The sequence below is a fragment of the Aspergillus brasiliensis genome (assembly GCF_001889945.1).
Source record: "Aspergillus brasiliensis CBS 101740 unplaced genomic scaffold ASPBRscaffold_4, whole genome shotgun sequence".
Taxonomy (NCBI): domain Eukaryota; kingdom Fungi; phylum Ascomycota; class Eurotiomycetes; order Eurotiales; family Aspergillaceae; genus Aspergillus; species Aspergillus brasiliensis.
In genome coordinates, this window is record NW_027137445.1 from 1,399,865 (window position 1) to 1,425,299 (window position 25,435).

The 25,435-nt window shown below is 49.7% G+C and overlaps 12 protein-coding genes across 12 annotated transcripts; 5 read left to right on the plus strand and 7 right to left on the minus strand.

Annotated features, from left to right (window-relative positions):
- Window positions 1-873: 873 nt before the first annotated feature.
- Window positions 874-2,334, minus strand: ASPBRDRAFT_121087 (putative cell division protein kinase (Ctk1); the record flags this gene model as incomplete). Its single annotated transcript, XM_067617400.1, has 5 exons — window positions 874-906; window positions 970-1,125; window positions 1,195-2,025; window positions 2,079-2,181; window positions 2,270-2,334. The coding sequence occupies 5 exons, from the start codon at window positions 2,332-2,334 to the stop codon at window positions 874-876; spliced, it is 1,188 nt and encodes a 395-aa protein (XP_067480797.1).
- A 448-nt stretch (window positions 2,335-2,782) lies between these two features.
- Window positions 2,783-5,873, plus strand: ASPBRDRAFT_53717 (uncharacterized protein; the record flags this gene model as incomplete). Its single annotated transcript, XM_067627111.1, has 8 exons — window positions 2,783-2,818; window positions 2,932-3,024; window positions 3,102-3,187; window positions 3,257-3,891; window positions 3,977-4,365; window positions 4,419-4,498; window positions 4,554-4,659; window positions 4,716-5,873. The coding sequence occupies 8 exons, from the start codon at window positions 2,783-2,785 to the stop codon at window positions 5,871-5,873; spliced, it is 2,583 nt and encodes an 860-aa protein (XP_067480798.1).
- Window positions 5,874-6,566: 693 nt separating this feature from the next.
- On the minus strand, window positions 6,567-8,878 carry ASPBRDRAFT_507281 (coiled-coil domain-containing protein MAD1). Its single transcript, XM_067626597.1, has one exon. It carries the CDS (start codon window positions 8,575-8,577, stop codon window positions 6,946-6,948), a length of 1,632 nt encoding a protein of 543 aa, XP_067480799.1. The 5' UTR covers window positions 8,578-8,878; the 3' UTR covers window positions 6,567-6,945.
- On the minus strand, window positions 8,723-9,518 carry ASPBRDRAFT_507332 (uncharacterized protein). The gene is made up of 3 exons (XM_067626599.1): window positions 9,320-9,518; window positions 9,145-9,268; window positions 8,723-9,083 (listed from the first exon to the last, which is right to left on the minus strand). The coding sequence occupies exons 1-3, from the start codon at window positions 9,335-9,337 to the stop codon at window positions 8,869-8,871; spliced, it is 357 nt and encodes a 118-aa protein (XP_067480800.1). The 5' UTR covers window positions 9,338-9,518; the 3' UTR covers window positions 8,723-8,868.
- A 102-nt stretch (window positions 9,519-9,620) lies between these two features.
- ASPBRDRAFT_41239 (40S ribosomal eS12 domain-containing protein) lies at window positions 9,621-10,968 on the plus strand. The gene is made up of 2 exons (XM_067624521.1): window positions 9,621-10,052; window positions 10,251-10,968. Exons 1-2 carry the CDS (start codon window positions 9,731-9,733, stop codon window positions 10,631-10,633), a joined length of 705 nt encoding a protein of 234 aa, XP_067480801.1. The 5' UTR covers window positions 9,621-9,730; the 3' UTR covers window positions 10,634-10,968.
- A 293-nt stretch (window positions 10,969-11,261) lies between these two features.
- Window positions 11,262-12,769, plus strand: ASPBRDRAFT_194492 (DUF409 domain protein; the record flags this gene model as incomplete). Its single annotated transcript, XM_067620757.1, has 3 exons — window positions 11,262-11,583; window positions 11,644-12,265; window positions 12,313-12,769. 3 exons carry the CDS (start codon window positions 11,262-11,264, stop codon window positions 12,767-12,769), a joined length of 1,401 nt encoding a protein of 466 aa, XP_067480802.1.
- Window positions 12,770-12,964: 195 nt separating this feature from the next.
- On the minus strand, window positions 12,965-14,316 carry ASPBRDRAFT_41242 (uncharacterized protein). The gene is made up of 2 exons (XM_067624522.1): window positions 13,971-14,316; window positions 12,965-13,904 (listed from the first exon to the last, which is right to left on the minus strand). Exons 1-2 carry the CDS (start codon window positions 14,016-14,018, stop codon window positions 13,152-13,154), a joined length of 801 nt encoding a protein of 266 aa, XP_067480803.1. The 5' UTR covers window positions 14,019-14,316; the 3' UTR covers window positions 12,965-13,151.
- Window positions 14,317-15,297: 981 nt separating this feature from the next.
- On the minus strand, window positions 15,298-15,784 carry ASPBRDRAFT_53722 (uncharacterized protein; the record flags this gene model as incomplete). Its single annotated transcript, XM_067627112.1, has 2 exons — window positions 15,298-15,615; window positions 15,671-15,784. The coding sequence occupies 2 exons, from the start codon at window positions 15,782-15,784 to the stop codon at window positions 15,298-15,300; spliced, it is 432 nt and encodes a 143-aa protein (XP_067480804.1).
- A 274-nt stretch (window positions 15,785-16,058) lies between these two features.
- On the minus strand, window positions 16,059-16,988 carry ASPBRDRAFT_41244 (uncharacterized protein). Its single transcript, XM_067624523.1, has one exon. It carries the CDS (start codon window positions 16,630-16,632, stop codon window positions 16,393-16,395), a length of 240 nt encoding a protein of 79 aa, XP_067480805.1. The 5' UTR covers window positions 16,633-16,988; the 3' UTR covers window positions 16,059-16,392.
- A 157-nt stretch (window positions 16,989-17,145) lies between these two features.
- On the plus strand, window positions 17,146-19,408 carry ASPBRDRAFT_73912 (Ygr210 GTPase family protein). Its single transcript, XM_067629233.1, has 11 exons — window positions 17,146-17,259; window positions 17,320-17,377; window positions 17,449-17,458; window positions 17,560-17,828; window positions 17,896-17,989; window positions 18,038-18,069; window positions 18,124-18,335; window positions 18,395-18,600; window positions 18,655-18,834; window positions 18,894-19,014; window positions 19,073-19,408. The coding sequence occupies exons 1-11, from the start codon at window positions 17,224-17,226 to the stop codon at window positions 19,097-19,099; spliced, it is 1,245 nt and encodes a 414-aa protein (XP_067480806.1). The 5' UTR covers window positions 17,146-17,223; the 3' UTR covers window positions 19,100-19,408.
- ASPBRDRAFT_28779 (uncharacterized protein) lies at window positions 19,213-19,758 on the minus strand (the record flags this gene model as incomplete). Its single annotated transcript, XM_067622559.1, has 1 exon — window positions 19,213-19,758. The coding sequence occupies one exon, from the start codon at window positions 19,756-19,758 to the stop codon at window positions 19,213-19,215; it is 546 nt and encodes a 181-aa protein (XP_067480807.1).
- Window positions 19,759-20,084: 326 nt separating this feature from the next.
- On the plus strand, window positions 20,085-22,073 carry ASPBRDRAFT_41247 (SET domain-containing protein). Its single transcript, XM_067624525.1, has 4 exons — window positions 20,085-20,450; window positions 20,562-21,088; window positions 21,150-21,738; window positions 21,865-22,073. The coding sequence occupies exons 1-4, from the start codon at window positions 20,154-20,156 to the stop codon at window positions 21,943-21,945; spliced, it is 1,494 nt and encodes a 497-aa protein (XP_067480808.1). The 5' UTR covers window positions 20,085-20,153; the 3' UTR covers window positions 21,946-22,073.
- The last annotated feature ends 3,362 nt before the right edge of the window (window positions 22,074-25,435 follow it).

The following is a 25,435-nucleotide window of genomic DNA, read 5'->3' on the forward strand; positions in this document are numbered from 1 at the left end:
TTCTCATTCATTGGGTGGTCCCTGAGCCACCGCTCATAAATTAGCCAAGCCCCTTCTTGAACTCCGGCCCTTCCTAGCGTTACCCACATCCACCATCTTCTGGCAAATGACAATCGCCCAATGCCTGTGATAGTGGGGTGGCACGTTACTTTGTAGGTAGGTTCCCTCCGGGTGTCCGACCCTTGTGCATGGCCGACTAATGGAAATGCCTTCCGCTGTTCAACCTCTCGCCGACACTGGTTGAGTCGCTGTGGTGCAACACCACGTTCGTGCAGCCTCGTAACCTAAACAAAGCATGCTGCCCTTGCATGCGTCAAATGCCTGGGATCTGATTATGACGCCAATACACTACTCTCATACATGATACATGGTCTCAACTTTGTTTCCTCTTCCAAATTCTTTCTTTCCTTTTTTAGGTTTACCCATCAGATTACACTCCCCCAGGCCCAGCAAAACAATTGTATGTGCCCCGTCATTCTTTGTTTTGAGATCATTTCAGAAATTTAACCGGCGCTCCTCCGTTCGGTTCCGGCCTAACAATCACGCTAGCCAGCTGTCTGAATATCAGCCCACAATAATGATACTTCCGCCTTCAGAAGTCCCCGGGCGCTCTCGCCTTACTACCGAGGCTAACGCCTGACGGGCGTTGGCAGCTCCTTAGCTATAGCTACAAGGCCTGCAGCACTTCGGTTTGTCGAGGTGCTGAAACGCCTAGCGACTACTAAGGTGGGCACTGATGGGGCAGCCTGCGAACGCTCAAGGGAAGCCCGTAAAGCTCTGTAGATCGCATTTTGTGCTATAGTGTCGTCATGTGAAGGATCATCGCAGTGTCCGTTCCCTTCAATAAGGGGTTCGAAGAAAAACAAAGGAGATTTAGGAACTCGAGAAATAAGGATGTTTCAAGGCCTGTTTTCATTGTAAGAGATGGGTTCGTCCAATCCGTTCGTTGGTCTTCCCGTCTTCACTTACCTCTTCTGCGGAGAGCCGCTGACCGCTCTCATAGCGCACCAGTTCGCTGACGAGGCTACGGGCTTTGGTAGAAGCCCCTCTAAGGATCTCGTCCCATTGTTTGGCAGGGTACTTGTAGAACTCGACCTTCCCCCAGTCCGGTAGGCGCTGCGTCTCCTATTTTCACTTCAGTCAGCACGACATCCTGGTATGACATCAGGAGATAGGGGTCATCCGATCACATACAGGCCAGGTCTTTTCATCCGGGGTCCCCAGAGTCGTAAAGATTGACTGGATCAGTGAGAGGTCGCTTCCCACAGGCCCCGAGTCGAATAGTTGTGTGTGCCCAACAGCCACAGCTTCGGCGACAACGCAACCGGCTGCCCAAAGATCAAGAGCAGTCCCATATCCCTTGAACCCGAATAGGATCTCAGGGGGGCGGTAACAGGTGGTTCCAACGTCTGTGATCTTCTGATCCGCAAGCTCAGATCCTTTGCTTCCTTCCTTCCATGCAATCCCAAAGTCTGCGAGGTAGGCCGGTCCCTCGGGAGAATCGAGCAGAATATTGGAAGGTTTGATATCTCGGTGTATGATTCCCAGCTTGTGGATGTGTGCTAATGCGCTGAACAGGTCCCGCAGATGAGACTTAGTCTGCGCCGCAGTTAATGCATCTTGTCGAAGTAGCTGCTCCAGATCATATCTCATGAAAGGAAACACGAGAATCAGTCGCCCTTCGTCTAGGTTCATATTATCCAGCAAAGGTACTACGCGAGGACTGGCCGCTTCGTGAAGCAGTTGAACCTCACGCTTCGCATCGTGTGGCGGGGTTAACAGATGAGGTATAGTGACCTTGACTGCAACTAAATTACCGTCCGTATTCTTGGACTTATAGATCATGGAATGGAGGCCATCAAAGTGATGAAGGCATGACTGGTATGGGCCAATGTTCTGGCCCCCTTCCCAAACGTCCTTGTCGGTGTCGGTCTGAGTTTGATCAGGACTGCTGATTATGGAAGCAACCGATCCCGAGGACTCTGCTTTGTCAATGGCCTCCTGACATAGCTTGTCATAATCCTCCTATGATGTGGTTAAAGAGGGGTGGTGAATTTCCACAATGACTGGGCACAAACCTTTGAGGTAGCTTGGTCATAGGCTTCATTCTCGAACCGCTTCGCTTGAGACTGAGCTTCAGCGAACGCAGCAGACGAAGAAGCTTGTTGGTAAGCGGTAGTACTGAAGCGCCATCAGCATCATCCCTCCAATCCCAAATGAGAGAGCGCAATGTAGGGAAAGATCACCCGTGATGAGTAAGTAGACTTACAGCGATTGAATGGCTGACAATCGATCTGTGAAGCCAAGGGTCTTTTTCCAATCGGTCGTGGCCATGATAGACGGGAATATAAATATAATCTATAATATAGATGGATTAATGATGGAAAGATAGATCAAATATCCACTATTGCTACTAGTATCTAGTAGATAAATAGATAGAGATCCATCTCCCCGTTATCATAACTCAAAAACGGCGGCAGACGGACATGTGACACTCCCGTTGGCGCCTTACCGAGAGCGGCATGGGCCGATTCGGCACCTCCGCCCCAGTTGTTCCGGCGTTGCAACCCATCATCGTCATCAGCCATCAGCCATCGGCCATCACATCCTCTTCCCTCCGACTCCAGTTGTCCTCCGTTGCTTGTTGAACCTTCCCCCGGTTCGGCGTGGTGCTTTTCTCCAATCGCCTGCCCCATTCGATGCTCACCCCTTCCCAGTCTCATTCTTCCTTATTATGCGCCCCCGACTCTCGTTCTGCTAAGGTTGTGACCTATGTGTAGTGATGGAACTCTCACGGCAGGAGTATCCAGCGTTGCTGGTACGGTGCACTCGACCCCAGCCAACCCCACCTATGCTTTTTTCCCCTCAACTTTCACATCACCCCATGTCCAAGACACATTCTAACTTATCATTTGCTCGTCAATGTCGCAGGCCTCTTTGCAGCCCGGCCAAGCTACAAGTGTACTCAATGATCGCATTCGCATCATAAACAAGGTCAATGCGGACATCGCGGACTGGCTCCAGGTAAGCTGCTCGCTCTTCCACTTGGAAATAGAGATGAAGTACAATCTTCTCGGCTTACACCTATCTTTAACTCATAGGAACGTCGTCGCATTGAGGAATTGTATGCCCAAGGGTTGCGGAAACTTGCGCATCGGCCACAGTTGGACAATGGCGCAGCGCTCGGGTACGACCGGCTTTTCAAATTATCCTTCGGAATTTGCGAGGCTTGTACTAACAACAATCCCATGAACAGTGTCTTCCAGATACCGTGGCAACGCATTATTACTGCCACCGAGTCGATTGCCTCCTCACACGAAACTTTCGCCCACAAAATCGAGGAGGACGTAGAACGTCCGCTGCGAGAGTATCATACCAAAAACCGAGAATTGTCTTCCATGCCTGGTATCCAGAGTGACCTTGCAGGATTGGCCAAGAACTACGAGGCATCTCAGAAGAAGGTAGAAAAGGCCAGGGAGAAGGGCCCGAAGGGTGCCGATAAGCTGGCTAGCGCCGTGGCCGCTGCAGAAGAAATTAGCCAGCAATGGGATTCCAGAGCGCCGTTTGTTTTTGAACAGCTTCAGGCAGCAGATGAAGGCCGTCTCAATCACCTGCGGGATGCTCTTACTCAATTGGAGACCCATGAGACGGATCAGGTTGAGCGCTGCCGTCAGGCTGCTGAGAGCTGTCTGAACGTTCTTCTGAACGTAGAGACTGCAGATGAGATCAAGACATTTGCTGCGAAAGTCAATGGAGGAAGACCCGTTGTACCGAGGAGACAACAAACAGCCTCGCCTCCCCCAGTAGCACCTCTGTCGCCTCCACCACGCCTGCAGGACGATGCTGCTAGTCAGCGATCGGAACATTCGGGTCCAGTTAGGACCCCTCCAGGTGAGCACATCTTGACTTGTTGACAGCTCCTACCCTGTACTTTGGCGCCCTTTGCTCGATGTCGAGTTCTGACCCCTTTTCGTAGCGCCCGAGCCCCGGCACAATACACCCCTAGGTGGCCTTAAAAGACTGGGAACAGTCATGAACCGGCGGAGGAGCATTGTTCAGCCTTCTAGTGCTGGCCCCTTCTTCTCCGACAAGAAACACCGCAGTCCGTTTGCCTCCTTCAAGAGGGGCGATTCGCGCGATCTGCAAATTCCGGAGACCCCGACTGAAGGATTGGAGCGCCCCAGCACTGCCATGACTGCTCAAGATACTGAGGCTCCAGGTATCTCGAATGAATCGCATGAGCATGAGGGATTCGCTGGCGCGACGTCTACTGCAATGCCCCAGTCAGCACCCTCTACCGCCAACGGAGCAACATCTCACGAAGCTCCTTCGGAAGCAATTACTGCTGGCGTGTCACGCAACGAAGTAAGTAGCAAGGGTTATCTGTTATTGATATTCGAAGCTAATACACCGACCAGCCACGAGTCGACTCAGAAGGTTTCACGGAGCGTCCGGAAACAATTGACGAGATTACAAGGGCTCAAAGAGAGGCCGCCGGGTAAGCAGTCCTTTCAGTTCGGGAATGTACTGTATTGGCTGATGATTTCTTCTAGACTGGAAGAGTCCGGGATGAATTTGACAATAAGAGACCAGCCAATCTTTGAGGACGAGGATCAAGCCAAGCAAGCGATGGATGATATGGCTAATCAGCTCAGGATGGTAGGTTCTATGAACAGAATGCTTTGCTGCCGCACGTTGCTAATGCTATCATGCAGCGAGCCCAGAATAGTGGTGTGCGACGAAATGCTGGAACCCTGCGTGGTCGTCGCGATGTCCGTAACACGGTCTTTATTCCTACTCCTGCACCAGGAAATGATCTCCCTGCCATACCATCAACTTTGGATACATCTGCACCAACGTCTCCATCTTTGCAAGCCAGGCATGTTGCCTCGCCTAGCACGGCTACAGACGATCATGCCATGTCTGACACGACCTCGATCCGCTCGTCTCATACTCTGCATAGTGCTTCGGGCCCTGTCTCGCATCCCGACCTTCACGAGCCAGGTCTGAACGCATCCATCATAGACACAGTCAGTGCATGGTTCACTGAGGGTGCAGTGTCCAAGTCGTTTGTTGTTGGAGAGCTTGCATTGGCCTACAATGCTACACCAGATGTGACCCCGGGCAGCACACGAGTTCGCCTTGACAATTTCCAAATACTTGAGAAGGTGGCTGCAAACCCACACTTCGTGACCGAAGATAAGGGCAATAATCATTCCGATGAAAAGAGGGGCGAGTATGATGTGAATCTGGCCAGCATTGCGCGGTCCTCGCCGACCGTGGCTTTCAAATACCAGATCCACATGGAACCGTCCATCGCCGCAGCCTATTGCCCGGTCATCTTCAGACCGGTGTGGAATCTCGAAGAGCACCAAGCCAGTGCGATCATCTACTATTCTCTCAACTCTTCATTCACGTCTGCACCGGGAGGGTCAATCACCCTTAGGAATCTGGTCTTGACAGTAAATTTGGACACCTCTCCTGTGGAGGGGCGCGAAGTGGCTCATGCCACAGCAGCTGTCATGTATCCGAATACTGGTGCAACATTCCGTCGCAAGCAGTCTGCAGTAACCTGGAAGATCCCCGAATTTGAAGTCAAGGCTGGCTCTGACGCTAAGTTGCTGGTTCGGTTCTCGACGACAGCCAGTTGGCCACGACAGGGCAAGGTCGACGCCAAATTCGAGGTCCACACGATTGATGATGGATCCCGTTTGGGAATCAGCGCGGCTTCACCGAGTAATCAGGTGAAGGGTTCTGACCCCTTCGCAGACGAAGAGGCCGGTAGTCACACTCCTGAACTGCAGCCATCCCTCGAATGGAAGAATCTTCCGACCGCACGGAAGCTGCTCGGGGCTAAATATGTCTCATCCTAAGCTTGGATCCGCATTTTGCGTTTATCTACGCGCCACCCGTGTACGAAGCAAAAGACACTGTTCATACTTAAGGGCCTCGGCTAAGATGCGAGCCTACGTGCCATGTCCTGTCGCCCTTCCGCACCTCATGATCAATTTTTCCAAAAGCCTTCCCCGTCACGGTACATCAACATCCCTCAGTATTCGTTACTGTTGCACCCTATGTTCCCACACTTCAATCCTCCTGTTCAAAGCAAGTCTATCTTTCCCTGCCGTTTCTGTTGTCTTTTCCTTTGTTTTCTCCGATATCCTTTCCTTCCTGGTCATGTAATCTCGTTGTCTGGCCTTTATCCCAGCTCATGCCGAGCCTGGTTAATGGTCTGTAAATAAGCTGCTCGTTCATGTTATATTATTAGTTCCACTGTAATGGGTAATCAGGGCTGTACATGCTTTGTACATGAGCATCACTTGGGAAGGAGGATCGTCGAGGCCGTACCTACTACCTACTAAGAAACCCTAATTAACTACTGTCTGCTCTGGTGATGATTGACTACAGTAAGAACACAGGATAGGTTAGGCTTGCGTGCCCTCTCCTTGAGTTCGTTGCCTAAGTTGACTTAAGCCCCCCTCGGTACATGGTTACCATGTTCTTGCAATTAGGAGGTACAAGACTACGTTGGGTTTGAAATGGCCACTATGCTTACTGCGTCCTTTTTTTTTTTTTTTTTTTTTTTTTTTTTTTTTTTTCGTATTTATGGTATTGAGCTCTGAAGCAGGACTATATATTTATACTACTTGCCAGTGCCGGGAGACGTTGCCATGGATACGGACTAGACTATCTACAAAGGGCCTAACCCCACAACTGCTGTAGGGTTAAGACAGGCACCTTTGATGCTAGGGGCTAGTAGTTGGCCCTGTTGAACTACAAGTCGGTATCTACCATTAAAGTTTGAATTGATGGCATGACTCTTCATGAACATGGCAATGTTATAACATGGCACAATAATACGTGTGTGCCGGGGAATCAATTGAAACTTGGATAACCAGAATATAACTGAACCACATGCTCCTTAATCAAATCCATACCATACATCTACATGCGTGCGGCCCTCGTGGTCTTGTCGTAAAAGTCCAGCGTCATAGCGGCAAGGAAACAGGGAATATCTTTCCTCTCCTCGACCCAAAACTTGATGAGGTGCTTGATCTCCATGGCAAAGAGGCTGTTGGGACCACCCGAGATCTTCATCGTACCGTTTTCTCCGTCGAAGATGATGGAATTTTCCTCCCCGTTGCCCATGCTTCCTGGACCACGGGAGTCGGATGGAGCGTCATGGTCACCATGCCTGTAAGCAGCTGATAGATGGAACATCGACGTGACTCGGACACGACCATTGGGAAGGAAATCCAGTTTGTATCCCAGAAGGGACGCAACAGCCTCACGGAATTCCGACGACTTCGCCGTCCAAATTTCCTTCAGTCGCCGCATACGCTTTTCCTTGTCCGCAACTACTCGCTCCATGTCTTGGACTTCCAACTTCATACTCTCCAGAGTGCTCACTGGAACGACCTTGACACCCGTATGATCGCCGCGTAGTTGAGCAAGAAGATCCTGGTTCTCAGCCTTTAAAGTCCTGACAGTAGAGAGTTTGAGGTTTTCTGCCTCAGCGGTGGGGTTGTCCCGCAGCTCGAGAATCCTGGTACGCGATCTGGCCTTGAGGGACTTGATCTGAGACTTGCTTGCCTCCAGCTCCTTGCGCAGGAGTGTCGCTGCTTGTTCAGATTTCGAAAAGGACTCCTGCAGGGTTCTATACTTGCGCGTCAAAACAGATAGACGTTCGCTTTCTGCGTCGCTCTCTGCTGGAGAGAGGGGCCGTTTGATTCCCCGCGGTTGAGATTCATCCTGCTGGGAAGGCTCGCTCTTAGCAAGCTCTTCATGAGCCTTTTCAAGCTCGGCCCTATACTCATCGACGAGCTTCTCGAGATTGGCGATTTGTGTGGACTTTTGCTCATCGAAATGGTTTTGCTCCGGGTTCATGGTCACCTCTTCCGTGTCAAAAGCCTTGAGTTGGGCACGCAAATAATCCACTTCTTTCACAGCGAGAGCCCGCTGTCGTTCAAGTCTTGCTTTCATACGGCTTTCTGCCATGGCTCCGCCCGCAACAGAACCAGCACTGCTCCGGAGTTTCTCAATCTCCTGTCGCAGGGTGGCCCGCTCCGTCTCCAAGTTCTTGATCGACTCATCCTTCTCCAGAAATTGCGCCTCAACGCTACCTAACTTATCGACAAGAGAGGCTTTCTCTATGCGCTCTTGTAGCAAAGCCTTCACGACCGCTTCCGGAGAATCAAACTCGGCCGGCTGATCATTGTCTTGCAAAAGACTAGTCCAAGACCGTCGCTCGTCTTCCAACATCTGGATCTGGATCTGAGCAGTCCCCAGTTGTGACTCCACATCCTTCATCAACTGCAGCTGATTTTCCAACGATCTCTTCTGCTCCTCCACAACTTCAACATTCTTCTGAATCTTCCGTAAATGTCGCAATTCAGTGCCTTGTTCACGGTTTGTGGTTTCCAGATTCCTGATATGGCTGACTTGTTCGGAAAGTTCGCGCTTAAGAACCGACAGCGTTTCACTATCTGTTCCTTCAGCTTTGAGCCGGAGATTTTCCGTTTCCAAATCAGCGACCTCTGTTTCCCTTTGAAGCAGCTTTTCTTGTGTAGCCTGCATATCACTCTGGACAGTTTGAAGATCATTCTGCAGTTCCTCTATCGTCTTTTGTAGAGATGAGCGTATGGTATCGAGTTCGCTGATCTGATATTTGTATTGTCTTTCCTGGTCGAGCGACTGTGCCTTCGAGTCTTCTACCTCCTCTTGAAGAGCCTGGTTCTGATCTTGAAGGCTTCTGACCTTTCGCTCAAGGCCGGCTTTCTCATTAAGGGCATTGTCCTGGGTTTCTTTCAGCTCTTTCGCGAGAGTCTCGCTCTTATGGGTGGCCCGGTGGCTATTACTCTCTGCGGCCTATGAAACAAAGATATGGTCAGGAAAATACACGCGAGATAGTGGCCGAGAAGCTGGACAAACCTGGGCCTTCCGAAAGTCCGAATCTGCCTTGAGCTGCAAATCCCGTAGTTCCTTCTCATGGCGCAGGACCATCAGATCCCTCTCTTGCTTAAAATTCTCAAGTTCATACTTTAAGGTATTCACTTGTACTTGCAACTCCTCTTTATCCGTGTCTAGAGAGGGGCATTAATATGGACGCATGCGCAGCCTGAGACACAGAAAACATCAACCTACCAGGCTTTGAGGGGTAAACTGAGCGGACCGATTGTTGCAAGGCGTCTGGTGCCGGTGGAAGCGATAAGGGGGATTCTGCGCGCATGGTGTCCCGCGAAGGACGTGAATTGATGCTTGAATTCATCTGAGGCGCATTAGTCTCCTTGAGCCAGACGGACTGCACTTGACGACTTACTATGGATCGATCTGCCATTAGTAATTATCCTGAGATACGACTGCCCAGGAAGATATCATTGAAAAACCTAATCCCACATATATGTTCAGAATCGCCCCGAAATCCAGCCTTAGGCTGAGCACGAGGGCGCAATCATGAAATCCAAAGCCAACAAGTGCCTCATTGTTTTCGATAACAACAAGAAGAGCGACGACATCCCGGATAGGCATGTGCTGAGTCAGCCGCCTCACCGCCCGCGCAAGCTTTGATTCTTAAAGAGGACTAGCGCCGAAATTTTGAAATGGATTTCGAATTTTTGCGGGTTTCGACGAGACCGACGACTATTCCTCCCCACGCCCGTCGCCATTCTCCTCGTCTCTTTCCCCCTCTTCCGGATTCAGTTCAACTCCCTGGGTGGGTCTTATATTCAAAATGGCTAAGGAAAGGACCGAAAAGAAGGACAAGCGCGAGAAGAAGGAGAAGCGCGCGGAGAAGGACGGCGTCTCCAAGACCAGCAAGAAGGAGAAGAAGGAGAAGAAGGACAAGGTCGCTCTCGCCGACGCGGTCGAGAAGGAGCTTACTACTAAGGTTCTCGATGGCCTTGACCAGGCTGCCACTGAGGCTCCTGTCAATGGCGCTGCTGAGACCGAGCGCATGGACGTCGACAGCCGCCCCGTTGGCGCCGTTGTCCCATTTGCCAGCCCTCTGGTGGAAGACAAGTCTGCCAAGAAGGTCCTGAAGAGCGTCAAGAAGGGTAAGAGTCCTTCTTTTATCTTCCGCATATGTTTCCTTGAGTTCTACCGCACCCGTACTTGGTCTCGACGAGATGAAGTGTGGATTCGATCCGGTTTTGGTTTTTCGGCCTTGGGAAATTACGATTGCTCTGATTCGCATTGACTGCGCATCTACCTATCATTCAATAAGTATATGCTAACCACTTCATCTTTAATAGCTGCCGTGAACAAGTGCCTGAAGCGCGGTGTCAAGGAAGTTGTCAAGGCCCTCCGCAAGTCGCCCATTCCCGCTGCCAATGCCAGCATCGGTGTTCCCAACGGTGTCGTTATTCTCGCAGCCGATATCTCGCCGATGGACGTTATCTCGCACATCCCTGTCCTGTGTGAGGACCACGGTATCCCCTACGTCTTCGTCACATCCCGAGCTGAGCTCGGCAACTCCGCCGCCACGAAACGCCCCACCAGTGTTGTGATGGTTGTGCCTAAGTCGGCGTCCAAGGGCAAGAAGAAGGATGGTGAGGATGATGGAGAGGACTTCACCGAGGTGTTTGAGGAATTGGCCAAGCTCGCCCAGAAGGAGGCCAAGAAGGTGAACCTGTGAAGTTTCAGCTGGACTTCTGAATCCACCGTTCCTTTGCTCTGTTGTTTTTCTTTAATTATACGGCTTCTTTATGTGTCTTGTCACTTTGCTGCTATGGCTGTACAGTTCCACTTTGTTGTCTGACAAGGCAGTGCATGTCTTCGGGGTCTGGCCTTTAGGACGTGTTCATTGGGTTGATCTTTTATGATGTGTCCGTTGCAAATCCGGCGTTCTCACATGGTGTATGAAAAGGCAGGAAGTATCCAATAAAAATCCCAATCTTGATCAGAGCCTTCGTAAACTGTTTGATTGTCTGGGGTGCTAATGGGGCCATTCTCGGCTCCACGTTATGATGGACATGGAAAGAGAAAATAGGAATGGAACGAGTAAGCAAGAGCCAGAATTCTAGGATTAACATCATTAGAGACTTGGAGAGGGAGAGAGACTTGCTCATTTCTGTGTCGGAAGACAATGTCGCCTGAATGGACTTTCGATATGGAAGAAAAACCCAAGGCGGCTTAGCGTGTGCCTTAACTCGGGAAAGCCAATACGGAGTGATGGAACATGCAACCAACCATCTCAAGAAGTTCGACTTTCTATGACCAGCGATGAGAACGAGCTGGGGCCAAAACGAGATAGTTAGTGTAACATGTCGTGGCTTACACGAAACTCCTTCCATCATCCCTATCGATCTTTATTTTCCGTCTTTCTCCTCTGGAAGGCCTCATTGCTTCTCCTGGCCATCCTAACTCCCGGTCCCGGGTACGACACCTCCACGACCTTATTCCCATGGCACCGGGACACTAGTGAAAGAGAAGGAGTCATTCCATCCACCTTGAGGCGGATATCTACCAAATTATCGAGATGGGATTCTATCTACTTCACTGAATCGGCCAGACGTGGCCATATTTTCGAGCAAGAATGGGCGTTCAGTTATTCTTTCTCCAAGTTCATTAATCTATTGGCTCCTGGTAAGCATCTCTCATACACTACGTAAACCCCATCCTTTCTGGGCTAATATCCTTTGCTAGGCTTTGCGCACACAGGAGCTCTCTACTATGAATTCAAGGAGAGTGCCATCGGGATCGCCATTTCCCACGCAGCTCATGCCGCCTCTGTGGTAGTTCTCTATCATCTAGCATGCACTATATTCCCTGGAGCGCAAGGACGCAAGCTGGCTTTTATCGCAGCATGCCTGCACATCATCTCGCCTGCTGGACTTTTCCTATCAGCTCCCTGCACGGAGAGTACATATTCTCTCCTAAGCTTCACGGGCACCCTTCTCTTTGCTCAAAGTTTCGGTACTCGCGGCGTCTCCGCCAGCATGAATGATAGTCTTTTGGTGCTTGCGGGTATCTTGTACGGCTTATCCACCGCTGTTCGTGGAAATGGTCTGCTCAATGGCATAATTCTTTTCGAAGAAGCGTGTCGGGTCCTGTATTCATTCACGCAAGGCTTCAGCTTTGCCAAGTTACGCCGCCTGGTTGCGGTCGGTCTTGGAGGTATCTGCACGGGGCTTGGATTTGTATTGCCACAATATATTGCTTACCAGCATTTCTGCGGCACACCCAGCGCTGCCCACGAAGACTCGTCAAGGGAATGGTGTCATCGAACTATTCCCAGTATTTACAGCTTTGTACAAGTCCATTACTGGTATGTGCATCGCCCGGCCTCTGGCAAGTTCTCGCTGACGTATGCAGGGACAATGGCTTTCTTCGATATTGGACGCTGTCCAACATACCGCTATTTGCATTGGCTAGTCCAATGTTGAGCATGTTGGTGTGCTCTGCTATGTGGACACGCAGTGTGGGTCGAAAGAAAATGCCTACGAATACAACACAGCAAGATTTTCCGACCGGCCAACTGACAGGTCGTTTATTGCGTAGCCTGGCAGCTCCACAGTTTATCCTTGCTGTTATGGTGTTCTTCTGTAATCATGTGCAAATTATCACACGATTAGCTTCTGGCTATCCAGTGTGGTATATATGGACAGCAACTTTGATTATGGACAGGTACATTGGTCCCTCTGCACGGAAGCAGCAGCTGGAGGGAAATACCAATGGCAAAAATGGTTATTGGCAGATTATTGTTCAGTACATGGTGATATATGCTGCTGTGCAAGGTGTACTTTTCGCGGCGTTTCTACCTCCGGCCTAAATCAGCACAGGCGAAGACAATGTAACTGATATGGATGTATAGAACCCAGCGTGAGAGTCACGGCTATATAAACAACTCTTTGGATTTGGCTGTAGTATCTTGGACAATTTACCTTTTTTTTCCCATTTAGGGCAGCATGTGCATCATGGCAGGCGTTGCGCTACATTGATTATTCGACACAGAAGCAATGATAAATGATCTGTTCAGTCTCTGATTGTTCATTTCATCTAGATAGATACACTAATACAAGACAGAAGGACGCAGTCCTTCCCAAAGAATAAGCCCATCCCTTCCAAGCCCCAAAACATTACACACAGGGAAGATCGATAATTTTAAAAGATCGCGCTTTGCTTTTCGTAACATCATCCATCAATAGTCCCATTCAAGCCCTCTGGTCCGACTGCAAAGCCTGGTACCAGTGCTGGTCATCCACGCCCTTCTGTCTACCAGCATTGGTACCGGCAGGGCCACTCTCCGCAGTCTTACGCTGGAAACCACCCTGCGCCAAGCGACCAGGGTCATTCTCACTACCAATATCAGTAGTCCAGCTAGCGTTTGGCGCATCATCAGGAATATCTCCTTCCTTCAGGTTGGTACCCTTGGGTTTGCTATCACCCAAGCGACCAGTCACATCGTGAACGTAAGACGGCGCAGCTCCAGCATTGTACTGGCTGCGTTGGCCACTGCCACTAGCCGGAGCGGGTTGCTGCTGAGAGTAGCTAGCGCCACCACCACCACCACCACTTCTTCCTCCAGAAGATGATGACTGTTGCTGCTGAGACAGCTTCTGAGAAGCAGGGTACTGGCCCTGGCCGATACCGAGTTCCTTCTGAGCAGCAGTAGGGCCACCGACGTAGCCGGATTCAGGAACGTGAGCGCCCGGGTAGTTTCCCTGTCCGCCTAGACCCTCGGGATACTTACCCTGGGTGTCGGCGTTGGACTCGAGCTTGGTAGCGGCGCTGGTGTCGGTGTTTCGGACGGTGGATTGACCTGCGGAGACGCCCATGGGCTGGGCTCCGCGGTTCTGGGAGAAGGCACCGCCCTGAGTGGCTGATTCGGCGGCCAAGGAGTCGTTGGTTATAGGGCCGGAGGGCTCCTGGATAGGGTTGTTTCTGCGTTCGGGGTCGGAGGTGACCTTTGTTCGAGTCAATTTGACTTGTCTTGCTTTTCTTTGGGGGAATGTTGGAGGGAAACGGCATACCTTAGTGCTTCTCTGGCCAGGGGGGATGGGCTGTCCTTGAAGATCCATGGCGGAATTTGTTTGTGATATGTTGTTACTGATATTATATGAAGTATAGGAAAGTAGCGTCACGAGGATGATTTGGATTACTCGGTTTATGCAGGTGGTTGATCGATAGATGAATTTAATCTGCTATCCCATCCAACAACCGCAACGACAAGCCATCTATATACTTTACGATGAGTGAGCAAATGGAACGGATGGCGTCAACCCCCGAGCCTGAACGCTGCTTGAGTTGCTCGCAGCGCATGATGTCATACTGACATTACGACGAGCCCACCGAATTCAACGGAGAACAAGCCAACAGGTACGTCAACGAGCAGTATCTGCTCCAGTTGTGGCGTCAATTAACTTACTATTGACCGATCGTAAGAGAGACAGACAGAAGCCAGGAATTCCAGTCTCCAGATCAATTGGGCTGTTTCTGCAGGGGAACCCGCCGTCTAGACTCCTGCCACCCCTTCCCCTTTGCCGTATGTGCCCGTTTTGGGGAGCCCAGACAACTTCGGTCGGGTCCACTCCACATGTCTGATTGCCATTTCCGGTAGACGAATCGGGCATGAGACTTTCTTGCGGTTGTGCTATGATGATTTGTTTCTATCTATTGCGTCGATCGAAATTGCGGTGGTCTGCTGGCTTCTTGGTGATTCTGCTGGTGGTTTTAAGTATATGACGTCATGGTTGTTGGTTTTGGTCTCTCTGTAGTCTATACATCTATTGTTGCCAAAAGATATGACTTCAATACATGGGAGCTGAATGGTTCATGAAATAATTCTACTCCTCTAGCTATAGATTGTAAGGTGATTGATGTGCCGTTCCAATAAAGTTCTGTCCGCAAGCCGATTGGACCGGCTATGTTGTATTGGTTTAGTAGTACTGTCTATCACTCATTGATGACTTTCCTAGTAACATACTGAGGAGACTAGGCAATTTCACCATAAGTTAGGAGCAAGAATATGTGGAATTCCGCACACTGATTGGTAGCTGGCCTCTTAACGCAGCTGATCAGTCAGACACATGCCGTTCATGCTTTTTTGGGTTCCCTACATATATATCTACTGTAGTACGCAAAGGAGAACCTATTCCAGGCTACATTTAGTAGTAGACTGCTAACTATTAAATCAATGTGTACATCTACAATTGAAGTAACTCTGACACTAGCAAGAGAAGGGTATAAGTAGTAGTTATAGGACATCCATTTTGATCATTAAATGCTCGTTCATAATAGTACACATAAAACTCGGGCCGTAGTCAATACGCCCTCCGACATAAATCATAATATCACAAATTACCGGTAAAGAGCATCCCGGGGCAGACCTTCAAGGTTATCCTTGCCCTGGCGTCCGACACCGCTCATGGGTTGTGTGTTGGTGTGGTATTCATCCCCAGATACCCGGACACTGCTGCTTGCAGTCGCGGGCTCCCTCAAGGCGCTGTTGTTCTCACCCGAAACGGGTCCTTCGCGACCGCCAGAACCGACGTTGACAGTTCTCTGGTCCATGGAGTTCCAGTCGCTAGCACGAGGGGGATCTTCAGGCAATGGCAGGTTGGCCTTGGTCTTCTCGATCTGAGCCTGCTTGCCAGCGTTGTTCTGGTCGACAATGGACTGAAATTCATCATTAGTATATGCTCAAAGTATATCAGGTCAAGTGAGAAATTACCTTCATAGCGGAGATGTTAGAGTTCTTGGGAGTGTTGCCAGCTCCAGCATGGGAGGCATGGGACTCAGGCTTGCGGAGGTCCTGGGTGGTGGTGTGGAAAGTCTGCTCGGACATTTTGATGAAGTTGTTTTGAGATAGATAAAGTGGTAGTAGAGAGAAGTTTGTAACTTGGTATGTGTGAGGTTGCTTGTGAAGATGGATGTTGAGTTGATTGATTGCTAAGTTTATTCAGGAGGAATCAACGTACCTTTAATATGTAGTTGGCAGTGGACGAGAACCGATGAGCGTGGCTGGTGACGTTGGCCACGACGACGTCATACAAGCCGGCTACACCTTGGTTCGCCTTGCAACCAACCCAGCATCATTGACCCCTTCATCACTGGGGCTACAGTGTCCACTCGATTATGGAGACTATGAGCTAATAAGACATGTCTTTTCTGGAAACTGTTCTATTGGATGAGGGATTAACAGCAGTTGACGGTGAAACAGCGTCCCCTGAGACCTTTGGAGTTGGCTGATGTATGATGACAATAACGACACGACAGTTCTCCGCATAGCAGATATCTGGTAATGTGTACCTGGAATCTTACATTCCTTCTCATTCCTCCAACTTCTTGACCCATTTTTATTACATATTCACCTCTATTGTCGCCCCGGTGAAGAGACAGGAGTCGCCTTAAGCCAAGCCCCAGATGCAGGATCAGCACGCCGATGATGCCATATCAGATCTGATACTGAAGATAGAATACAGGGACATCACCATGCAGCTGAGAGGAGTCAATACTCACTGAGATGAGTAGACATGCTAAGCAGGCATCTTCACCAGTCTGATTAGTGACGTACCACTTTGGTGTTCGACAATCCTCAAGCGCTACTGATGCACAAGCCGGAAGAGGCATGAGACTACCACACAGCACTGGAGCCAACACGGCGCATGCTCTCCGATCATAATGCATACACATCTCAGCCGAGACTCAATCGTGTGTATACTCGTTATAGGTTCGTTGGTTGATGCAGGTGATGTTTGGTTTACACTCGGACTAGTGTAGGCCAGTGAGACAAGTCTTCGGCATCTTACTCGAAGAGTCACAGGCCTCCCGATATTAGCGTTAGGAGGCAGTATAAATATGAACTTGGGCTTGATCTCTGTTTGTTCCAGAAAATGTGATACTATCAATGGCGACTGTCAATCCGAGGACGGACGGCGATGCCTAACACAGAATGCGTAGGCTACGGCACACCGCAGATGTAGCATTGAACCGCGGGGTTTTGTGACGGCCCCAAGCATCGTTGGTATCGTCCAACATGCCATTGTCCGTGCCTGAGATCGGGAATTCGTCGAGGAGATATTGTTCAGAGCCAGGGACTATCGGGGTCTCGATCGGGAACAGTGTCCTTAGACCGCCTTCCTAGGGAGGATGGCAGAATTTGATTGTCTCCCCGCTGATGCAGAAATGATTTCCCCAATGCTCCAGCGAACAGATTGAAATTATTTTCTCTTAAGTCGTCCTTATCTTGCTCATATACCTTAGACTTGCTGCGCGTTCTGTAAGATGCCCAGAGATCCGTTAATTGGGCTGGTTGGAAAGGTCTGGGTTTCTTTTTACCCCTCATACAAGACGCCGCTGATCGAATTGAGGGGCATGTAGCCATCCAGCGGAAAATCAACCACATTAAATAGTCTGACAGACGCGTCTTCCAAAGTTGGTAAGCTAATTAAAGCTCTGCGCTGTGAATTGTGTCGGAGCACAAACTTATATGACATGTTTCACTTTCAGGCAATTTCCCGTATGTTTAATCCCACTGCCGTTATCGTCCTACCATCGATATCGTCCTTCAGACGCCGTAATGGACCGTTTATCAGAGCTGCTCTGACTGGCGAAACACAGTTTCACTACCATCGACCCTCAACGTGCCATTGGCTACCTCCAGATAGAATGCGCCTGTCAAAGATTCAATGTTTCCGATAAGTGCAAGCCGAACTATGGAGGATGTGTGGAGGGACGGCGCTCTGTTCCGATCGAACTTCTCGATGTCGCAGGTCTTGTACCAGGTGCGCACCAAGGGCGTGGACTGGGTAACAAGTTCTTGGATGACTTGCGTCACGCCGATGCTTTGATTCACGTTGTGGACGTTAGTGGAACTACCGATGCAGAAGGTCTGGGATATCGATTTTGTATGGAAACCTCCGGGACGACACCACTGATGTCGCTCTACGAATACAGGCAAAGCTACCCGAGGATACGATCCTTCACAGGATATCGAATGGCTGAGGTCGGAAATTGTCCGCTGGGTTCTGGGAAATCTTATGCAGAAATGGTATGCTTGCACGCTAGGTGCTACGTAACCAAGGCTAATGCCCTGCAGGGGATCCATCAAGAGGAGGCACGTTGCAGTCAGTAAGTTTGATGGTAGCACAACCAGAAACCTCTTTCCTTACTAACCAGTGTCAGAGGCTACGGCTGTGGACACCTTGCAAGCCCAATTCTCTGGTTACGGAGGTACAAATGCGATTGTTGCTCGATGCCTGGACCGGATGGGGCTGAAGGAGCCTCTCGAGGAGTGGTCTGATGAGACTATTGAGAAAGTTGTTGAAGCATTTATCGCAGAGAAGTTCCCTACAGTCTTCGCCCTAAACAAAATCGACCATCCGGATGCAGACAAGGTTGGTCATCTATCCAAAGTCGATCCCTGTTGCTGTCGTCACTGACATTGTGGGCTTAGAACATTAGCAAAATCGCAAAGATGCAAGATCCTCAAACAATCGTACTTTGCTCCGCCATTTCAGAAGTTTTCCTTCGGAGGCTAGCAAAACAGGGATACATCAAGTACACTGAAGGAAGCGAGTTCTTAGATACGAGAGAGGATCTCATCGAGATGGGTGAACCCGATGGAGGCGGCCTCAAGGAGATGGACGAGAAGCTCACACAGTACGAAGACACGATATACGCCATTCTAGCGGGACCATGCTAACATGCACATAGGCGCGTTGAGAACTTGAAAGACATGGTGCTTTATCGTTTCGGTTCTACAGGAGTTGTCCAGTGCCTTTCGCGTGCTGCAGAGCTGCTGGGACTTGTGCCGGTCTTCCCCGTTCGCAACATCTCCACCTTTTCTTCCGGTGCCGGAACAGCTGTGTTCCGTGATTGTGTTCTTGTCGGAAAGTGAGTCTTCCTGATATAGAACCTGTGGTGCCCCAACCGGACCTTCTAACGCCGAGCAGGAATACCACTGTGGGTGACGTTGCTCGCAAGGTGATGGGCGACGTACCCATTTCCTACATTGAAGGAGTCGGCGGCATCCGTGTCTCAGAGGACGAAATAGTGGAAGTAGGAAAGCATGATGTAGGATCTCCTGTTCAAATTCGTTTGCATGCTCCAAAACTAACCCTTCTATCCTTAGGTGCTGTCGTTTAAACCTGGCCGATAGATCCTGCTATTCAAGATTTTATGTACAGTCAAACATGATAATGAAACAAGTACTGAGATGATATAGCTCCAAGTTAGCGTCTCCCATTCCCATATAGACCGCCCTTGAGCTTTTCAACCACCGATATAGGACCCTGGGCTTAATGGCCCTTCTATGAAAGCAAACCCAGTTAGCCATTTCTGTCCCAAGAAGCTAACCTCTGCGAGTTTTACAACGGATCTATAGGCTTGCATGGGTTTTGTATTGACACTTACATGGCCTCTCTCATCGTTCATCCCAATAATTGGCTCTGGTGCCTTCGGATGCTCCTGCTTCGCCTTCTTCCCATGCTGACTACCTCCCCTTTCTGTTGCTCCCTGAGGTTTTGCGTCGTCACCCTGACCCTCCTTTCTGTCCTGCATCACAGAAGCTGCTGCATCCGTTGTTGGGTCTGTGGTATCACTCTTCTGTGTTCGATCAACTGCATGATCCTCCGCCCCAGTCCCCTTCCAGTCTTTGCTCAGACCGCTGTTCAGACGCGCTTGCACGCTTCTCGGGGTATGAATCGCAGCCGGCTGCCAGATAGAGCGCAGTGGAAGCAGACACGGTGTTGGAGGCCGGGGTACGAGCAGATTATGGAGCTTTGAAGCCGAAGACTGAATGCGACTGTTGGCGGGCATGTTGGTGCTCGTAGTACTGAGGCAGCTAGTAGACCTTGCAGTAAAAAGTGGTTTTTATTGACGTAGCACGATGTCTTTCAGGTATAGCAATAATAACTTATCTGTCCGAGCTAAGTCAGAACATCCCCGCAGTCTCAATTAATAGTAGCGGAGATCCGATTGAACTCGCCTGGAGAACCCGGCTCGACTGCTTTTGTATGACGTCTACATGCCGCAATGTACCGTTGCTATCAACGGTGATAGGGCTTAGGGCACGGAGGTAGCTCTCCACTTTCTTATCGATAAGAACAACAAACACCTGACCTGTACGTCGCAGACTGGAGCATGCTCGCTTCATAGTGAGCGTATGCAATTGCTACTGCAAAAGGCACGCCCCGTAACTGGATTTTAACAAGATGAGGCACGAATACTACCCAATCGAGACGCTGTCTTCGTGGACAAAGCTCAACGGTGTCTCAGTCAACGGTATCGCTTTCCGCAAATTGCAAGCAGATGATGGGACCGATAAAGGGTCTGCAATTGTTTCAACCGAGGCAAAAGCTAGTGGAACTGCAGGGGAGGGTGAGGTAGAGCCGGAGATACTTCTACGAATACCGTCTGACTTGGTCCTGTCATTCGATTTTGTTGAGGAATATTCCAAATCGGATAGACAGCTCCGCGAGGTACTAGAAGCTGTCGGGGATTTTGGAAGAGTAGGTTTATCTTCCAGTCATACACCGATCTCGACCTAGCAGATACCAGTTTTCATGGCTCCTATGGAGAGACGGATGAGCTTGGGTTTACTCCTATGCTGATATACACAGACAGCCAGGGGCGCCATATTGATCTTCCTTCTCGTCCAGCTCACGCACTCTAGCCCGGACTATGCGCATGAGCGCCACCAGATTGGCCTATCAAGCCCTTGGACCGAATATATGAAGTATATGCCGTCTGTTATATGTTTACCTACCTTTTACAGTGAAGAGGAGTTGGAACTCTTGCGCGGCTCCTCGTTGAGGTTGGCTGTGCATGCGAAGATCGCTTCTTTGGAGAAAGAATTTGACCACCTGCGTCAGAGCACAGATGGTTTGGACTGGTGTGAAAAGTATTGGTGGGACGAAGATACGGGGAAACTGACGTTCAACGATTGGAAATACGTCGATGCGTTATACCGGTCACGCATGGTAGATCTGCCTCGGCATGGACATGCAATGGTTCCGTGTATTGACATGGCAAATCACGCTTCGGAGGGGACGGTCAAGGCTTTGTATGATGAGGATGTCGACGGGAATGCTGTATTGCAGCTGCGGCATGGACGGGGCTTGCGGGCTGATGAGGAGGTTACGATATCGTAAGTGCTGTCTTTATGTTGGCTACTTGTGGTTGAATCCGCTCAAGCTGACGGTATAAAGGTATGGTGACGAAAAGTCTGCTTCAGAGATGATCTTTTCTTATGGGTTCCTCGATGAGAATACAACGGACGCGAAGCAGATCTTTCTTGACCTGGACATCCCAGATGACGATCCCTTGAAGATAGCAAAGAAAGCATTCTGCAAAGATACACCCGGTGTCAAAATATCTACTTCCGCTACCGGCTCAGAAACAGCCGCAGCAACAACCTGGGATAGTCCCATCATCTGGTGGGCATGCGTAAACGAGGAAGACGGACTGGACTTTAACGTTCTTCAAACCAACGACGGCGGCAGGGAACTCAAAGCCACCTGGAACGGGGAGGACGTAAGAGACCCTAGCTGTCTCAGGGACCTCCTAGCTGCAGATCCCCGATGGGATATCTACCAACTGCGTGCGGTGGTGCTCATCCTCGAGCGATTGGAGACCCAATTCTTCGTCCTCCGCCAAACCGACATGATGATTACCGAGATCCGCGCGAATGAAGACATGCGTGCTGTTTTCGAACCGTATGTGTTTCAGACAGTCTTGAGGCTACGAGAGCTGGAGTCCAAGCTTATGGAACGGGCAATCGAGGATCTCGTTAACCAGGTGCGTTGTGTGATATTACCGTGCTTGTCCCCAGTCCGCTACCCCCTTACCCCATACTGTAAACCCCACACAGTATACCAAACATAACCATAATTGATACTAATCGTCAATCCTTTCACACAACAGCGGGAAAGTCTCATGTCAAGCCCCGCAGTCAACACCTACCTGGGGCAACAATCAGGGGACATCGAGGAGGATTTCTCTTAAAATTAATTGGGATTTTAGAATCATGCTCTCACCCACTTGCTTACATCTAGTCTAGTAGTAACTAGCTAGTTCAGGACATCTCAAACCCACTATAGTCATGAAACAATTCAGCCCAAATAATATCCCCCAACCCTCATTCAACCCTAATTAGTCAATAACTAGCGAGCAGTTAACTAGTTAACTAGTTAGTTATGTAACTATGTTAGTAAGTTACTCTCTGACTAACTAACTTTTTCAGCACATGCCCATCTATCTATCTGCAACCAGTCAAACTAAGGCAAAACCCCATGCATGCCGATCCTTCATCCAGTAGTACTCTATGTAGTAAGTAATGATAGTTATAGTTCAGTTACTTTGTTATACCTCGTATTGAAACAAATCAAATACGCACTACGTAATAGCAGTAACGGACTGGAAACAACAACCATCGCCACCCAAGAAACGTGGAGATTCCAATTTCCCAAACCCTTAGTTCCTCACCCTCCCCCCGGGGAATCTGAGTTTGAACTTGTCTTACCCACCGCGGGGTAACCGATCCTTCAAATGGAAAAAAGACAAACGAAAGCCTGGGTTGGTTGGCGAGAAGGATTTGGTTCTGGTCGCTAAACTTAAAATACAATTCGGGGCAATGCCAGTTTGTTAACTACTACGTACTAGTGAAGAAAGGGAGGGAAATTCTGAAGGATTGGCACGAGACTATTTATTTAGATTCGTTGGACCAAAACGGAGGTTTTACACAATAAGTGCTTTACTGCAATGATGACGTTTGCGGTGATTCATGCTTGAAGTTCAGTTACCCAAGGGTAGGATAAGGGAGGGCTGGAATTTACCAGAAATAAGTTAGAGTTAGGTTTGGGGCCGATGTCGCTGAGGTGGTGTCTACTACGTATGTCTATCTAACTGACCCATACTAGCAAAGAAGGATTTGTCTGTTTCAGGGTTGAGATTTGAGTTGGCGTGTTGAAAAAGTGGTTAAGAATATACTATTATCTTTACTGATTAGTTGCTGCAGCCCTGTGGTATTAGTAGGAATCCATCGGATAATTTTCGCGTAATTTGGGGGTCTTACTGTAGGAGTACTTCGTAGGGAGGGGTCATCAGGTACATCCTAGGTCATTACAGAGGGATGTGAGCATGCTAGATATCAGGATCTCAGCTCGTGGGGCCAGATTGACGCACGCTGTGACGCTACAGCTACGGTCCGCCATGATCGACTGCTAGAGGCCAGGAGACCCTGGCTAAAGAGAAGGGTGGTCCAGCCAGCCAGCCAGCCAGCCAGCCGACCTTCCTGGCCCTGAGCTGATTTATCGAGTGAGATATGCACGGCAGTTGCAGAGCGCCGAACTATCGACCAATATGAATGCTCACATCAGCTGGTCACTGCAACTGGCCCCCCCAAAAGCAGAGCTTAGTCAAACCCACCACTAACAGGGACAAGAAGGACTTGCCTCGGGTGTTCATCGCACCCCCATGTAGAAGAGCTGGAACAATTGGAGTTGTCGAATCAACGTCCATCTTCCAGACTGCAGTCTGTCATCGATGGTCCATGGATTTCCGCCTCCACCTCTGCGTTTTCTCGGCAAACGCTCGGCACACGACAACTTTCACCGAGCCACGGTCAACATAAATGAAAAAAGAAAGCGCTCGGAGTACCCAGGACATGTTATATTAAAACTGATAACCACTAGTCCGCTGATAAGTCTGTCGGAAATCCCCGTCGGACAGGGCGAAAAGAAGAAAAGAAGGTAACTACGGAAATTACGAAGAAGAAAAGATCATTGCAGCTGAGGACCATTTATATGAGTGATATTGAATCTGAATCCTCGAGTAGTCCCCACTGGGAATAAGCAGGCTCGATCCCGATCTGGCCTCGTGCCATTTAATCAATCAATTGGAATACGAGCGTAATAACTAATGAATCCAAGATCAGGAGGGCTTACTCTCCGCGATCTTCCAGCCGCGAACGCCGGGGGGAAATCAGTGGCGACACCGCATCAGGCAGCTCATATCCAGAACCAGGGGACGAGGCCCTGACTCAAACGGGAAAGGTTCGGCAAACGCTCGGATTCTCCACCTTGGTTGGGCTGGAATTGGAGACAAATAATGGTGAGACCGTGAGAGAGCACAGATCTGCCATGCATTTGCATGAGAGTAATTCATAATCGTCATCATAGTCCATTATACTCTCAAAAGACAGAGAATAGAGAAGCTGATGATCAGCGCTTGTAGATGAATACGTAACCTGTCTGAAACGCCTCCATTCAGTGTCAACTTCTTCCACTTGGTAAATTCAACCGTCCGGGTTCCAGTTGGGTTCCGAATCGCGGGGAGGGAGTTCTTTGCTGTCCAACCACGGTAGAGGAGTGGTAATATTAGAGTCTGATGGTCTGGAGTCTGGACAGTTGGCAAGACTGATCTCCATCGGGTCCCCATCCATTCCCACATTTGTCGGACCGCGAGTCCGGTGGAAACCGGCAAAGCTTTGCTGGCTCGGAATGCTGTGATCTTCAAGACCCGGACCGCACTTGCGTTCTGCTAGTGTCGGTTTTGTATGGTTCATCTACATACTAGTCATTATGCAATCTCCATATTCACCCCGATAATCCATGCTTGGAGCCTTGGACGGGGAACAAAATGGCAACCATGGACCTTGGCAGCAATTTGTGACGATATGATTAGATATGGCGATGGACGGGACAGACAACCTTGATAATACGAGAACCATCGTTGATCATATCTGACTGGTTGCGTGTCTTTTTGGCTCGCCAATCACTTGCCCTTCTGACACCCCTGTAAGGGGAATTGAATGGAGGGAATCTCTGGTGGATAGAGGCCTAAATGCACCGCTGCCATTAATCATACATTAGTGGCCGCGGTGGTCGGAGTACGTCTGCTGTGGACTTGCCTTTGGTGGAAGTTGTTCCTGCCGCCGCCAGTTACCGAGGCGTGGACGCGGGTGCCAGGGGCTGTCAGTGCCAACTTTTTTCTCTTTCAATTACTATGATAAGGTGACAGCGAGGAGAATGATGCCGCTGGGAAGGTCGCCGTCTACTAATCAACTACTTAATAAAAAATTAGTGTTGTCACCTCCTGAACACTACGTATCCTCTACTAAATAACATCAGTACTCCTCCCTCGTTCTCCGATGCATTACTCCGCCTCGGCTCAGCTAGTCGTATCTAGTGGTTACCCGCGCAGATAGATAGATAGATGCTAAACTAGTAGATGGAATAGCGAATTAATCCAGGTCAGACGGGTACAGAACCAGCGCAGTGTGTCTTATATAGTATGACTGTCCAGTTCTCTCAGTGAGAATCAGCTGCGGTTAAACAAGTGCCGAGGAACGGGGGGAAGTCACTCATTCTGAATAACCTCAGCGGCTCCAGACTTACCATACCGGTATTACTCCAACCCACGAAACCTTCCAAAGATTTCCAGTCAACTTTTGGAAGCCCGCCGACTGTCGGCTGAGCGAATGAGCAAGTCGACA